Consider the following 16,571-nt stretch of genomic DNA (forward strand, 5'->3'; position numbering starts at 1 on the left):
TGTAAGTCTCAAAAGCATGACCAATCAGAGTAGAGGAAGCATGGTGCTTCAGTAGTCAATGCAACAGTCCCCACAGCAACATCCACCCACTGGCCTCGCCCCCTTTTACTTAGTCTGGAGGCTGGAAGGAGCCTGATGCAGTTCTGCATTTGACCAGCAAGGGGACCCAACACCTTATAAAACAAGCAGAGAGACGCCAGCGAGGACCTCTGAACACCAACCATCATCTCTGCCTTAATTACAGGCCTCTGTGTGGAAACTAAAGGCCTATAGGGGTCTATCTGACCCTCAGTGCCCAAAAAAAGTGCTCGTTCTTGGGCTGCCAGCTCTCTGCGGTGCTTTCTCCATTTCTTGTTCAGCTCCTGATGTCACATCTGCTAAAAGAACATGCTCACTGCCTCCTAACAAGGGACCACATGTCTCCAGAATCTGATCTCAAGTGCGTCTATTTGTGAATGTGATTCTTACATATAAAACTCTGTGCATATGGATGCATATTCGCATATGTATATACCTAGTTAGTTTTTATTATTAAACTGTATGTATTAACATCTTTAAAATCAGAATGAATGTTTTTATCGTGGCTTTTTTTTTTTTTTACCGAGTGAGTGACTTTCAGGCTTTACTTTTAAGAACCGTGCCGTAATCGCTTTGTAACCAGTTTTTCTTCCTGTCTGAACTCTGTTTTCAATAGGAGCCTGGTCTTAACCGATGCACTTTTTACCCTGTTGCATTTGAATTGGAATATTAGGGAGTGAATGATGTCTGATGTGAATGCTTCCTTTTGTGTGAATGTGTTGACAGCGTTGACCACTATATACTGGGGATTGTGTTGGAGCAAGAGCAACCGAGAAATAAATACCTGTGTCTTGTCTCGTTCATCCTGACTTTCATTTCTTGGAGTTCTTCACTCTGTTTAGATTGATGTATTTTATATTCCTACTGCATACAATGAATTTAGTCACGATTGCTTGTTTTTTCAGCAGCCAAGGTTTCTAACCTGCAAATAATGTATGTGCAGTGCATCATGGGTTGTAGATTCAAAACGTTTTAAGTTTGGGGTCAGTAAGATTTTTTTTTTTTTATGTTTTTAACCAGATATCTAATGTTTTAGACTCACCAGGGCTGCATTTAATTGATTAAAATGCAGGAAAAACCATACTATTGTGAAATATAATTTAAATATAGAAGAACTGTTTTGTATTTTAATATATTTAAAAATGTAATATTTTCCATTAATGGTAAAGCTGAATTTTCAGCAGCCATGACTCCAGTCTTCAGTGTCACATGATCCTTCAGAAATCATTCCGATATTTTTATTTTGTGCTCAAGAAACATTTCTTTCTGCTTAATATTTTTGTGGAAATTGATACATTCTTTGATTAATAGAAAGAACAGCATTTATTTAAAATAAAAATCTTTAATTAGAAAAAAATCAGTTATACTACTTTAAAGCAATTTAACACATCCTTGCAGAATTTAAAAAATCGTGCTGATCCTTACACAGTATAACACATATGAGAAAAAATGTGTAACAATTAAAAAGCTTTTATTAGATATTTATTCAATATTTTCAGAATATTTCATTTACGGGTGACTATTTACAGGTCAATAATACAATATATTACACAAACTAGCCTTTACATGCGTACACTATAGTGATGATTATGTACATCTTTTTCCATGTGGTATTTTTAAAAATGATCAACACTGCTTTGACCAATGGGCTTCATGATATTTCTAATTGTACAAACATTACTACCTCATGTTCCTTCAAAGAGCTGCATATTTGTCTTGAAGGTGTAGTCCATCATCTCAGTCCTCTCTTATCCATCACTTAATGTGTCAAATGATTGAGCACATCCATACACCTCTCATGAAATGTTCTCTCTGCCTCCAGCAGTATCTGTATTTCTTTGTGTGGATGATATGTTGGCCATTAGATATATTCTATGTACCCTTCCTTCTTTTCTTGAAGGCAAAACTGGTACCTGCCCATTTCATAAGTGTGGAGCACAGCACACCTCTGGAAGGTGCAAATGGAACAAAGTAGCTCTCCATAGTCAAGTGCCATTTGTGCTCATGAATAGCTTCCGACTTATAATCTGCATGTGATCTTTTGAAGCTCGCATTCTGTTGGAGAACATACTTTTTCAGATGCAGGCGATTTTTGACCTGACTTGACCCCACAGAGAGGTTCAGAGAGTCTAATATGTATATAAAGTGTCTGGTTTTTCAGAGTTCTGTGTGTTTGACTGGAGGCTCTAGTTTTCTGGACAGGGCCATAAGGATGAGTTTGAATTTGTCGTATCGCTCTGTCTGTTCCACAGCTGCCCCCCTGCTGCCCCATAGCAGACGCAACTGGAAATCAGTCCTCAAGATCTCCAACATGTCATCATTAGGTTGGAATCCTGGAGAGAGAGTCAAATATCATTTAAAGAATGATTGTTGGCAGCGCTGTACAATGTTTCAATTTATTGTCATTTAATGCAATAGATGTTCATACTTTAGCTATTGTTAAATGAGAATATTTTAAATGTTAAAAATGTATTGGTATATAGAGATTAACCTCAGTTAATAAATGCTGAGCATTGTTCATTGTTAAAGATACCAAATTGTAAAATGAAACTTTCTTTCTTTCAGTACATATCACTGTAGTAGTTGCTTCATTGTGAGTCAGACATGACTAAAGGAATGATAACTTGTTCAGTAGGTAGATCATGATAACTGTTAGTAACTGCTCTAAATGATTTCTTAGACTGTTGGAGAGTCTTTTTGAGTGATTCTTTTGAACCAGCTCATTAGTTTGTGAATCAGACTACATTGGTCTCGCTCTGTGCTTGTTTTGGTAACCAGGCCTTTTAACTTCCTGAGGGAACCCATGATTTGAATGCAGATTTTCTTCTGGATTTTATGACTATGACCTGAACAGTTTTATTGCAAATCCAATGGCGTATGAATTTTCTATCACATAAATGTGTTTGGATCACAAATTCCCTCAAGTTAAAGCACCATGTTACTCCTGATATGATTGTTGTAATGTCCTTGTCTTACCCTGGAGGATCCGCTGTGCGTTGCAGCTGTATGTGTCCGCATTGCGTGCAACAGCACGAGCTCCTTCCAAGTGCCGGAACATGATTTCACAGCCTTGGTCGTTGTTCTCCCAGGCGTCCATACCCTCGAAGGTGACCGCAGGCCTCTCCATCAAGGTGAGCAGCGGCATTAGCAGCGGAACACTGGCATTGCTCAGTGGGACTTCAGCTGGAAAGACAAGAACAAGGACTTACCTAAAGGTGACCTATGAAGGGCATTTTAAATGTTTAAATATGTTCAGAAACTCACCACTTCTTTCATAGAGTCCTTTGTAGAATGGTTTCAAGGATTTCTCATAAATAATGGCAGTCTGCGTATATTTTCTTCGCAAACTAGTCCACGTATGATCCAGTCTGGTAATCTGTTTATACAACAAAGTTCACACGCATTAAAGCATGTTTCCTACACTTGACCACACTGAGGGGGAGAAAAGTCTCTAGCTCAAGTCAAGCGAAAGGGGCAGCTAGAAGGAGCTGCTGGGTACCTGAGGCATGTCCAGTGCTTTCATTATAGAGGAAAAGGCATAAAGATCTCCCATGGAGTCTTTCAGCTCCAGAGCGACCAGAATGATCCGGTTTAGTGTGGCTGCTCTCTCCTCCAGACTTCCTGTACACCCCAGGATATCCACAGCAACTCCAATCGCCATAGTGTTATGCCTGTTTAAAAAGAACCAGCCATGCATGTTAAATGCGTGGCCTACAAGACTCTGGATACGGCAAATTACTGTCTGTGAATGTTACTACAGGACTGTCTGCAAAAAAGCCTCTGTTTAGACTGTTTAGCTTATGTAAGAGTTAATATTCTCTGAAAGAGAATCATCATAAATCTGCTTAATAGATCATGTGTTGACAGCATCCGTTTACCTTTCCATGAGGTCCTGCCGCAGCTGTCTCCCATGAGGAAGGGTTACCAGCTCCAGCCCAGAGGTCACACCCATTTGACCTTTCACCTCCTCTGAAACATTTAGTATCCTAGCAACCTGTAGCATGAACACACAGCGTTCGCATCAAATTAATTAACATCCAGAATCAAAAAGCATTGCACAGAAGCTAAGCTAAATTTGGGCTGTGGGTGGGTCGACTGTTTTTGTCCATAATATTGGTCCTGTGACTGACATAATCAGCCAGCTTAAAATGTAATTCCCATATACACAGACAAACAATCTGAAGCTGCTTTCAGAAGCAGAAAGATTGAAAGTGGACAATCACATGTATAAGAGGCTTTTTGGGTCATTTTTAATTGGATTAATCTACATTCAGCCCCTGCAGTGTGGCACAACTGTGGTCTTGTCCTCTGATTGGCTGGAAGAACCAGTCTGCAACCTGAAGAATTTTGTAATGTGTGCACTACTGTTAAAATTGGAGTCTGTAATATATTTTTTGAAGAAAGTCATACTTTTATTCAGCCAAGATGCATTCATTGATCAAAAGTGACAGTAAAGATAATTATAATGTATAAAATATAGTATAATAAACTTTCTATTGATCATGTAAATTTTTTTACTGTATTTTTGATCAAATTAATGCAGCCTTGGTGAGCATTGCAAGAAGAGACTTCTTTCAAAAACTTTGAAAAAGTTTGTATATAATTATATTTAAGGCTTAAAATGACCTGTTAAATATAGCCATTTAAGCTACATAAACAGTAATAGTTGCCTTAAATCCTAATTAGCTATTTGGAAGGTCCAGTTTAGTTAATCCATAAGGTCTCATGAACTATTACATTTAAATATACAGTTAATTTCTACAAATATAGCACCTTTTTAGCATTTCAAGTTGTAGAGATTTATATTAATGTATCAGCAACAAACACATTTACAATGAGTAATGGCATATTTATAAATTAACATGAACCTACATTAATAAATGCAGTTTCAAATTGTTTTTCAACATTAGTTCATGATACCTAATGCATTAATGCCGATGAATTGAAAAGAATCGATATTAATATAACAAATTTAGAATTGATGTTGACTTCAGAGGCTTATAATTATATTACCTGGCAGTCTGCTTTCAGGATGTGTTTGGCGATGGTCTTTGGATCCTGACTGACGAACAGCTCTTTGGCTTTCTTCAGCACGGTCATCTCCAGTGGCTTGTTCTCCACTGGTAGAAGCCGGAAGTTGATGTCACCAGGTTTGAACGCTGATTCAGTTTCAAACACAGGTCTTTGGAAGCCTTTCTTGCAATCCCGTTCTTTATCCACATCCTCCTCACTGTCGTTGTTTAGGGCCTTGATGGCATTATGGTAGGAGCTACGGTCTAGTTTAACGCTACTATCACTTCTCCTTAACTCCTCCTCAGTCTTTAGCCTCTCCACATAGCCGTTAGCCTGTGAGCTATTCATCTTTTCCCAGTCAGCAGGGCTGCATGGACTCAGTTCACAGTAGCTTAATTCTGGACTGCCCGACTGCTGCTGTTGCTGAGATAAAGGTTGATGTTTATGAGGCTTTACTGGGGGGACAGGTGGGGAGAGGGTCTTCAGGCCTGGGGTGCAGGATACTCTCATAGAGGGAACCTTGCTGGGTTTAGGGGGCGGTTTGGGACACAGCTGGCTGTCAGATCCACGAATGGCCTCGCCAGGATGGGTGTCAAAGGCCATTCTGCGTGACACTGTGGGGCTCAGAGCTGGCTCGCTTCCTGTGCGGAAAACTGGGGATTTGGGGCATGGCTGGTGCTCCATATGCTGAACCTGAGCCTGGGGCCTACAGCCTAAAAGCAAAGGTGTACGTTCATATGCATGATATCAGCTATTTATTCATTAAAGTAGACAGTATGTTGTAGATGGACATGGTAAAAAAGGAAGATAAATTCAAAGCTTTTCTTTTGGCATTCTGCATATCAAAGCAAATTCAGCACTCTGTTTTCTGAAATGGACAGCAGAGCTGCATTTTTTGCATAACCATATTTATTCCACTGACACAGGCATAAATTATCTCCAGCCCCACTTTCATTCTTCTCCACAGAGCCTCTTCAACAAAACATTTTATTTTGCATTTCAATCCCACGTCTCATTTCACACATTTAACGTTCAGTAACCCAAAGTGAATTTCAAAGAAAACGTTAGCTTGAGTTGGAGAATCACTTTCTCTTTGACACAAAGTGAATGACTGGTTTTCAGGGCTGTCAGACTTGTTATCACTGAAGGGTTGGAGGCGTGACGGGGGGAAAAAATGAGGATGAGAGCTGACAGGCACTCACCGATAGGGAGAAAGCTCTCCGACTGATGGGTCTTCAGTGGCCGTCTCCTCTCCTGAACGTGGTTTAGACATGCTGGTTGACTCCCACACTTATCTTTGTTGCTGTGAAGGAGAAAGACAGGTCACTTCGTTTGTTCTCTAAAAGTCTTTTGGACTATGACATGAAGTTTACACCACTTTTAACTGAGTTCATTTCAAAGGTCCTGATGCATGGCATGCATTTTTAAAAGTACAAATTCAGTGCAGTCTCTCAATTAATGTTAGGCAACCTGCACAATTATTTTAATACCATTTTTAAATTGCTAAGTTAATAAGCTATTTTGACACATTGTTTTGAAAAGTTAGACTCCCATGTGCTGAATCTGCACAAATAAGTAGAACTTTCACTTAATTTATGCTTATTGATGCTAAAAAACTCTTTATATAAACGTGGAGCTGTCACATCGTAGGACTGAATAACTGAACATGTAAATAGTTCCACATAAATAATAAAAATTTAATCAATATTACAAAAGTAATGCTTGCTATTTTCCTAATTTACACGCTTGAAAAATGCCTTGTTTCCTTATGAGCAAACCTGTCAAGGATTTCCAAGAGATGGAGTTTCTGAATTACACTACAAGTCCTGATAAGTATTGACAAAATTATATAGGTTTTATTGTAAAGGTTTGAGGTTAATATGTAAATTCATGACTTGTCTCTTTTCAAAGTAGACCCCAATTATATAATGCCAGTTTAATTCAATTGTATTACTAGTATTGCATATTTTAATGCTTCTTTTCTATTTCTAGTTCAAGATGGACAGTCAAACCACAGATACATTTCCTTTTACTTGAAATAGCTCAATTGAATCACGTGAGCTAAATCTCTGTGATTTACTTTCTAGCCAAGTGTTGAAAATATGAAAGGAATTAATTATTGGCCTCTCTTTTTTGGGGGACAGGTAAATTACGTGCATTACAAATTACATGGGGAAAAAAAGCCTAAATACAGATTACGAAAAAGCCACATTATACAAACTGTTTGAAAACTAGAATTTTTAATTATTAATTTATCAATCCTTTAACGGGTAAAATAATTAATCTCTCTTATTTTCTGAAATATATGATTAAAAAGTATTCCAGAATATTTCTTCTTGGTGGTAAAGTGTGGCAATGCATAATAGTGTCAAGTGCCTTAGGATAGTCTTTCTCTCACCTGAGGAGGTTCCCACGGCTGAGGGTGTGATCCTGGGTGTGTCCGTTCATGATATTCAGACTCAACCGTTTGGAAGTCAGGCTCTTTCTCTCGGAGTATCCCGCCTCTGCACGTATAGATCCAACTCCGTATTTCTCCTCCAGGCATCTCAGAGGCAGAGCTCTGTTGATTGGCTGAAAGATGATCGCTCCGACAACCTCAGATACTGGCTCACGGTTGCCTACGTAGTATCGCACCAACGCAGGGACGCTGTCAAATCCCACCTTCTCAAATAGGTACTGAACACGTGAGTAGGCCTCGTTCATGGCTACTACCCGTTTGTTGATTTTGAAGTGTTGAGGTGTGTTCTTCCACTGGCAGGTCAGAACGTAGTTTCCCGGGCTGGACAGGGAGTCTCGGATCAGAAAGTCTCCATCTCTCTGAACCAGGTTATCAGCCACCTTAGATTCAAACATACACACACAATTTTTTTTGTTTTTGTAGTACTGCTTTTCTCTCTTTCATATATATTTTCCTTCCTCTTTAATTTCAAGTGTGTTGCATGTTGGATCTTGGCCTAGATGTTAGTGCACATGCACATTAAGTTATGGTGTTCATGCAGGAGCTCAAACAAGCTCCAAAAGTGGAGGAACATATTGAAGGTAGTATGACTTTGATACTTTGATATTCTGTCTAATCAGATTATGTACACATCCTCAGCAAACATTACGGAACTACTTTTATGACAGTGATTCATGGCATGACCTAGATTACTTTCTTTTGTGGATCACTAGTGCATTCAACCAGTTTAGAATGATGGACTACCTCTCCAAACTGAATGTTAGGTTTCTGGAAGCTGTTCAGAATATTAATTCGGAGTCAGTATGTAAATCATTCTGGAGATGTTTGATTATGTCTTTAATTGATTTTTCCGTACATTTCTGTACATTTATACAAATAAGCTTGAATTGAATTGAATTGGAGATCAGAAAAATCAGCCTAGAATAATGGGGGGGGGGTATATTTTTATATATTTCCTTATTTGTTTTAATATATCATTGTCTTTACTTTTTATTTGAAGAAGTAAGTAAGTTTACATGTCATTTTTTCATATTACTTCTGACTAGGTGCTCATGAAAAGATCAAACACTAATAAATCTGTTAGCATGTGTGTTTGGTGCAGTGGGGCGGCAGTGGCACCAGGAAAAGAGTCATTAAGTGTGATTAGAATTGAGTGTTTATGACTGTTTTTTTTTATGACATGCTAAACAGCTATTCTCAGGCTTTCTTATGGTATAAAACAGCAGCTAAAAAGCTTAGAGTTTGCTATACAGCAATGCTCAGATAGTTACGGCAATGCTATGTGTTTGTCCAAATCTGCATCCTTCCACAGGTTGCTGCCTGCCTTGTCATCTATTATTAAGTATTCATCTTTTTTTCCACAGTGACAAATAAAAGACATTTACAGGGAACACTTTTGAAATCAAGCACAGGTCATTTCACACCACTGGTCATAAAGAGATGCATGTCAAATCGGTAAGTGCTTGTCTTTCCTCTTCCCTTGTCTGTAGTTTGTTTGATTAACTTGAGCCGAGCAGATCAGACTCGTCCAGCTGAAAGACTCATGGGTAAACACAAGCTGTAGTGCAGCACACTTGCTGTCAGGGGTTTTGTGATAACCACAGGGTGTGTAGTGATCCAAGGACCACTCCAATGAATCAGACGCAATGCTGATTCCTCTTAACAGTGCTGATGGCTAATGTAGTGTAATTGTAGAGAATGAATCCCCACAAAAATGCTTTATTTAAGGGCACCTTTTTATTCATTGTGTTAGCTGTAGGAGTTTGTCTTACTCATGAACCCGATGAACTATATTCTAAGGTCATTCATAAGTTGTGTTGAGCCATGATGAATAGGTTTTTTCTATTGTGACTGGTATATTTGTGGTGTAAGCAGCAGCCTGACTCTGGATGCTGGTAGCTCTGATCATATGATGCCTTTAAATAAATACACCTCGGGTCAAATAGCAGTCATGCTTCATCACTATATTAACCACTCTTGCTCTGCTACAATTGTTGATGGATGAGTTGTCAGTTTCAGGGGCATATCTTGCAAAAAGGCATGGGAAAGAGGAGCCAGGGTACATTCAGCAAACATTACGGAACTACTTTTATGACAGTGATTCATGGCATGACCTAGATTACTTTCTTTTGTGGATCACTAGTGCATTCAACCAGTTTAGAATGATGGACTACCTCTCCAAACTGAATGTTAGGTTTCTGGAAGCTGTTCAGAATATTAATTCGGAGTCAGTATGTAAATCATTCTGGAGATGTTTGATTACGTCTTTAATTGATTTTTCCGTACATTTCTGTACATTTATACAAATAAGCTTGAATTGAATTGAATTGGAGATCAGAAAAATCAGCCTAGAATAATGGGGGGGGGTATATTTTTATATATTTCCTTATTTGTTTTAATATATCATTGTCTTTACTTTTTATTTGAAGAAGTAAGTAAGTTTACATGTCATTTTTTCATATTACTTCTGACTAGGTGCTCATGAAAAGATCAAACACTAATAAATCTGTTAGCATGTGTGTTTGGTGCAGTGGGGCGGCAGTGGCACCAGGAAAAGAGTCATTAAGTGTGATTAGAATTGAGTGTTTATGACTGTTTTTTTTTATGACATGCTAAACAGCTATTCTCAGGCTTTCTTATGGTATAAAACAGCAGCTAAAAAGCTTAGAGTTTGCTATACAGCAATGCTCAGATAGTTACGGCAATGCTATGTGTTTGTCCAAATCTGCATCCTTCCACAGGTTGCTGCCTGCCTTGTCATCTATTATTAAGTATTCATCTTTTTTTCCACAGTGACAAATAAAAGACATTTACAGGGAACACTTTTGAAATCAAGCACAGGTCATTTCACACCACTGGTCATAAAGAGATGCATGTCAAATCGGTAAGTGCTTGTCTTTCCTCTTCCCTTGTCTGTAGTTTGTTTGATTAACTTGAGCCGAGCAGATCAGACTCGTCCAGCTGAAAGACTCATGGGTAAACACAAGCTGTAGTGCAGCACACTTGCTGTCAGGGGTTTTGTGATAACCACAGGGTGTGTAGTGATCCAAGGACCACTCCAATGAATCAGACGCAATGCTGATTCCTCTTAACAGTGCTGATGGCTAATGTAGTGTAATTGTAGAGAATGAATCCCCACAAAAATGCTTTATTTAAGGGCACCTTTTTATTCATTGTGTTAGCTGTAGGAGTTTGTCTTACTCATGAACCCGATGAACTATATTCTAAGGTCATTCATAAGTTGTGTTGAGCCATGATGAATAGGTTTTTTCTATTGTGACTGGTATATTTGTGGTGTAAGCAGCAGCCTGACTCTGGATGCTGGTAGCTCTGATCATATGATGCCTTTAAATAAATACACCTCGGGTCAAATAGCAGTCATGCTTCATCACTATATTAACCACTCTTGCTCTGCTACAATTGTTGATGGATGAGTTGTCAGTTTCAGGGGCATATCTTGCAAAAAGGCATGGGAAAGAGGAGCCAGGGTACATGGTTTTCATAAGAGCGGATCTGTAGCTGTCAGCACTGTGATGTTTGACATGATGAGAAACTGTTGACGGCTGTTTTTGAATAAAGAATTGGTGTTAATGAACCACCCAGAATATTCTAAGGTCTTGCGGAGCGGACTACATTCTAGCATTCAGTCCGGACTCCACATTTAGTGTTTCGTTTCAGTGAAATGTTTTTTTTCCTTGATCATGGATGAAGTCTGGGTGTGAAAGTGGTTTTTCTTGTTCTGGACAGGTTTGGCGCCTGTCTACCAGTTCAGAACAAGTGTTGATCAACCATTAAATAGGCTCTTAAATACACCATAGCCCTTCCATGTTGCCAAACAAATACTTGCCACTTCTATATGCTTATTGTTTTTTCTTATTTCTACCATCTAATCATCAATATGCACTTTAACATAGCCAAGCAAGTAAAATTGCATATAAAAGTGAAAGGAACATTTTAGAACACTAGACACTGTATTTATAGGTTATTATTTAGTTCAGCATGCCTATTTATAAATGTAATGTTAGTAAAATATATAATCATTTTTGACCTTTGTTTTTGATGTATTAGCATGGTTTTTGGACACTGTAGCTTGTTATGAATCATGATAATACAATAGTATTCTCTGAAGTAACTTGCATGTGGTATCAGAGAACCGTGATACTGATCTCATACATCATGATACTTCCATAGTACTTTTTTGTATATTTAAGAAGTTAGCCATAAGAACATCTAATATCCTCAGTGTTTTTTCTTCCCTTAATCAAGCATTACTGGCTCTAGCTGAAGCAAATATGCAATAAGCAAAATAAGCAATAATAAATAAGCAAAAAATGGCCACATGTCTTTAATTCATTATCTTTGTCTACAAAGAAAGTGAATGTTTGAGTGCTAGACACAGGCATGACTTCATTGTCACTTAAGGAGAGAACAGCTATGCTTTGACAGCAGAAAGATCTCTACTGTCTAGCAGATTCAACTTTTGAACAATACTGCATACACATATATTAAATCACGGAAACCACAGAAAGCCTCTATAATCCAAACATTATCCCATAATGATCACCCACCCCTCTCCCTCTTTATATGCCCAGTAAAGTTGTACCTGTCTAGGGATGGCTCCATGATACCAGGCATGGCTCCGTGGTTCCTCACTGCTCAGTTTCAGTTCTTCTTCTAGTTCTCGCCAAAGCTTTTCCGGTGGTCCATCCATGATGTACTTGTCCCTTGAAAACTGCACATAGATGGGCACAGAAGAGTATGTTAGAGCCATGGCGGCCCTAGATAGTATGTTAGTCCCTATGATTGAAGTATATGTGTATCAGTCTTTTATTAGTCTCCTCTCTTTTTCTATTGCCCTCCCTTCTTTTTGCTCTGTGACTCAGTATCTGACTGGCTGATGGATCCCGTGCTTCCTGTGCTGATCTGTTTACTGTGACGCATAAGTCCCTCCTTCTTCCTGTCTATCTCCGCCTCCGTAAGCCACAGGGCATGCCATACCTTTACCTGCACACACACCCCACTGCTCTGAATCATCATGTGGATTTCACAATTGAGGAATTTAAGAACAGTTCTTTTCAATAAGCTGCTGAAAAGGAATACACTCATTAGTTATTTTCTATGAAACATGAGCTTTGCTTAGTTTGTACTAATACCATAAATCTAATTTGTAAGATACTTAGCAAAGTATGTTATCTTTCCCGACAAGGTTGTTTCATTCATAAGCTTGATTTCAGTGCCTCAATAACATAACTCAGTCATGTGAGCAGATTGTCAGTGAAATAGATTTTCAAAAAACAAAAACACTTTATACTTTCATGTGTTTCATCATTGATCCCTTTCCAACAATTGAAATATAGACTGAACATGCAATTTTAATACTCACAATATCCTCCATGTCTTACAAATAGTTGTTTGCAAACAAAGTAGGAGTTGTATTAATGCTCATCTGTGACCAAATTAATCTGGCTATGTTTGGAATGTATACTAATGTACTGTACATCTAATGTGTCATGAATGACAAAAGCTTTATTAATAAATTAATAAAACTGTAATAAAAAAGTACAGTCTTATATGTCACAATAGGAAAGAAAAGACGATTTCAACTTCCGTTTTTTTTTGTCAACTTTAAATAAATGCTGTTCTTTGGAACTTTCTGTTCATCAAAGAATCTGGAAAAAAAAATCTTAATAATTTAGTACAAAAATTATTCAATTCAAGTTTATTTGTATAGCGCTTTTCATGATACAAATCGTTGCAAAGCAACTTTACAGCAAATTAAGTTTCTACAATATTTAGTAGTAGCTTATCAGTGGTGACTGTCAGTTAATGTACATATGGCAGAAATGTACGGAAAAATCAATTAAAGACGTAATCAAACAGACGATGAACACTATTAACAGCAATTATTATATGATGCAATCAAACTTATAATTTTGAGGGTAATTAAAAAATTATAATTTTCTACAAAATATTAAGCAGCACACCTGTTTTCAACATAAGCAACAACTCAGCTAAAATCCATTCTTTTAAATTTAAATGAATAATAGTTAACTATATTACTTTTTTATCAAATAAATGTATCCTTAGTGAGCATAAGAAGACTTATTTCAAAAACATTTAAAAATCTCAAAGATGCCAAACTTTTCAACCTATCCTTCTCAACCATATTATTTGACTAAATAATATGGCAGTTTTTTTAAGAGGGTTTAAGCACTTTGTGGTGTTCCTAACAACACTCTTTAAACATGGTAATAATAATATTACTATCATGGTTTATTGCTTTATCAACCATGAAAGGATGGATTGCATGCTGTGCTTGTGGCAAAAAAAGAGGCTGTTCCATATTTTAGATAGGGGATTTCAAGCATATTTGTGTGTTGCCTTCTTTTTGGTTAAGTGCTTGGAATGCCAGCTATGTGTGGTACCCAACCTCAGAGACCTAAAGTGGTACCTTTGTGCTCTAGCTGGTAGTTGTGTGCAGTGGGTACTCAAGCACGGCACTGCAGCATAACCCCCAGCTAAATCTGTGCGTGAGGGGAAAATTCCCAGCAGGACTCCTCGTTTCAACTTTGTAGTTGTGATCTATTGAGTAATATGTCAAATAAAACTGACGTAAGGGCAAAGGTAATTGGAATTGATGAGTGACTGTCTGTGTGTGCGTGCTGCTCAGTAGTGGATACTTCAACTAACCCTAACCCACTCTTGTATTAATGGGCAGTGTTTATAATATTTTAAATGTATAAATAAGATATTTCTCAAAGCACACATTATTGTGTAAATTACAATAAAAATCTGTGTAGCATGTGAAAATGTCATTTTAATTATGTAAAAACTCATTATACATTTCATGTTTTTTCCTGGACTGACAGTAGCACATGAGCTACATCAGTTTTCTGTGATGTTGAGAAGATGCTTAGCTGTCTTTTTTGCTCTCTCTCTTATGTCCAGTGACCCACAGCCCAAGCAGTGTCTGTCAAGCATGTCTGGCAGTTATTAGGATGTTACTGACCACAATCTGTCACTGTGGTCCACCACAAACCACTGCACACAGGCCTGGCAATGCTGGACATCTTTAAATCTGACAAAGATCTTATATGATATTTTGAGAGAGGACAAAATACATTAACAAAAAACAAACATCATATAATAGCAATAAGTTTGGATTTTACCCTTAATGTTTGAAATGCAGGGTTTAAAATAGCCTTTTATAAATAGCCATATTCTAATTATGTTCTTATTTTTCAGTTATGTGAACTATGTGAACAGATACATTAGTATTCATTTATTTATGAATAATTTTAACATGTTTTAAAGGGTTAGTTCACCCAAAAATTAAAATTAGCTTGTGTTTTAATTACCCTCAAAGCATCCTAGGTGTATTTGACTTTCTTCTTTCAGACGAATCCAGTCGGAGTTATATAAAAAATTGTCCTGGCTATTCCAAGCTCTATCATTGCAGTCAGCGGGTGTTGCAGTTGAACAGTCCACAAGTCGTCAAATAAAGCGTGCGCATTCATAATAAAACGTGCCACAGACGGCTCCGGGGGGTAAATAAAGGCCCCCTGTAGCGAATCCATGAGTTTTTGTAAGAAAAATATCCATATTTCAAAGTACTAAACACTTTTCTCTCACTTCCGCTGACTGTCATACACTGAAGCAGTTCCGGCGGATGACGTAAGACGCGCGGCGGTGCGTGATTAGTGACGAATGCAGAGAGAGAACAAAACAAAACGTCGGTCACGAATTAGAAGTACAAACCGAAGATTTCCAAGGAAAAATGTCAGAAGATATAGATATAAACCAAGAGGAGACTGGTTTTCCTTTGCTAAAGTAAAGAAACTTTGCTTCCTTTGCTCCTATTAAACAAACTCGCGAGACTAGCATATCTCAGAGGCGCACGCGCTGCGCATACGTCATACACCTTCCGCCAGAACGGATCCGCGTATGACAGATAACGGTAGTGAGAGAAAAGTATTTATTATGTTTGAAATATGGATATTTTTCTTTCAAAAACGTATGGATTCACTACAGACGGCCTTTACTCACCCCCCGGAGCCGTCTGCGGCACGTTTTATTATGAATGCGTGAGCTTTATTTGACGACTTGTGGACTGTTCAACTGCAACACCCGCTGACTGCAATGATAGAGCTTGGAATAGCCAGGACAATTTTTAATATAACTCCCGACTGGATTTGTCTGAAAGAAGAAAGTCATATACACCTAGGATGCTTCGAGGGTGAGTAAAACACAAGCTAATTTTCATTTTTGGGTGAACTAACCCTTTAAGGGTGTTGTTAGGCACAATGTGAAGCAAAATACTTAAAAATAACAAGGCACTCTGTAAATAAATTCATAAATTATTTAAATTTGTTTAATAAATAAAGTATTTACTTAATAACTTATTTATTTTATGAGGGTTTTAAACACTTTGCTTTACTCAGATGACATCTACAGTAATATTGCTTTCTAGAACATTTGACCCTAAGTGGATAACAAACAGTTGATTGCTGGGAGAGATATACATTTTGCCATAAGATCTCTTAATTCTAGCCTCTGGGTAACTGATTTGTGTTGGGAAAGCATCACACACACACACACACACATATGGAAGAGTCTTATCACTTCCTTTTTTGAGCAGCTAGTGGATAATCCTGGCCAATTTATCCTCATGTCAACTCTCTGTCACTGATCATTCAACAGCTTTAAAAGCACAAAATGTTTTCAGAGGACTCAGCCTGAAGGGCACTTTTGAGATGGTCAGGTATTATGATTACTTGAAAGGCTGTAACAAAGCCACTGAATTAAAGAGTTGTGCATTTCTTTGAAAGCAAACTATAAAAGCAATTATGGGCGTATTAAACTGAATTTATTCAAGTCATGCCACGCAACAGACAGTTTTTCCCTTTATATGGAGAAGCTTCGAAGATCCTTACTATGTATAGAGACTGACAAACCCAGGCCACAGTGAGGACTGAAATACACTCTGATGCCTCTGGTATTGTAGTGAGGGACAGGCGTTACA

General features: G+C 37.9%; 1 protein-coding gene across 2 annotated transcripts in view; it reads right to left on the reverse strand.

Annotated features, from left to right (window-relative positions):
• Window positions 1-1,534: 1,534 nt before the first annotated feature.
• Window positions 1,535-16,571, reverse strand: part of LOC107603218 (breast cancer anti-estrogen resistance protein 3-like) — a 60,106-nt gene continuing 45,069 nt past the window's right edge. For both annotated transcript variants that reach the window (XM_016295963.1, XM_016295970.1), the window contains exons 4-12: window positions 12,153-12,281; window positions 7,490-7,929; window positions 6,294-6,394; window positions 5,092-5,804; window positions 3,957-4,072; window positions 3,578-3,749; window positions 3,343-3,454; window positions 3,055-3,261; window positions 1,535-2,411 (exon numbers count right to left, since the gene is read on the reverse strand). In XM_016295963.1, the coding sequence (XP_016151449.1) occupies window positions 2,236-2,411; window positions 3,055-3,261; window positions 3,343-3,454; window positions 3,578-3,749; window positions 3,957-4,072; window positions 5,092-5,804; window positions 6,294-6,394; window positions 7,490-7,929; window positions 12,153-12,281 (2,166 nt within the window). In that variant the 3' untranslated portion in view covers window positions 1,535-2,235. The remainder of the gene's footprint in view (window positions 2,412-3,054; window positions 3,262-3,342; window positions 3,455-3,577; window positions 3,750-3,956; window positions 4,073-5,091; window positions 5,805-6,293; window positions 6,395-7,489; window positions 7,930-12,152; window positions 12,282-16,571) is intronic.

The sequence above is a fragment of the Sinocyclocheilus grahami genome, unplaced genomic scaffold, assembly GCF_001515645.1.
Source record: "Sinocyclocheilus grahami isolate Dianchi unplaced genomic scaffold, SAMN03320097.WGS_v1.1 scaffold16.1, whole genome shotgun sequence".
Taxonomy (NCBI): Eukaryota; Metazoa; Chordata; class Actinopteri; order Cypriniformes; family Cyprinidae; genus Sinocyclocheilus; species Sinocyclocheilus grahami.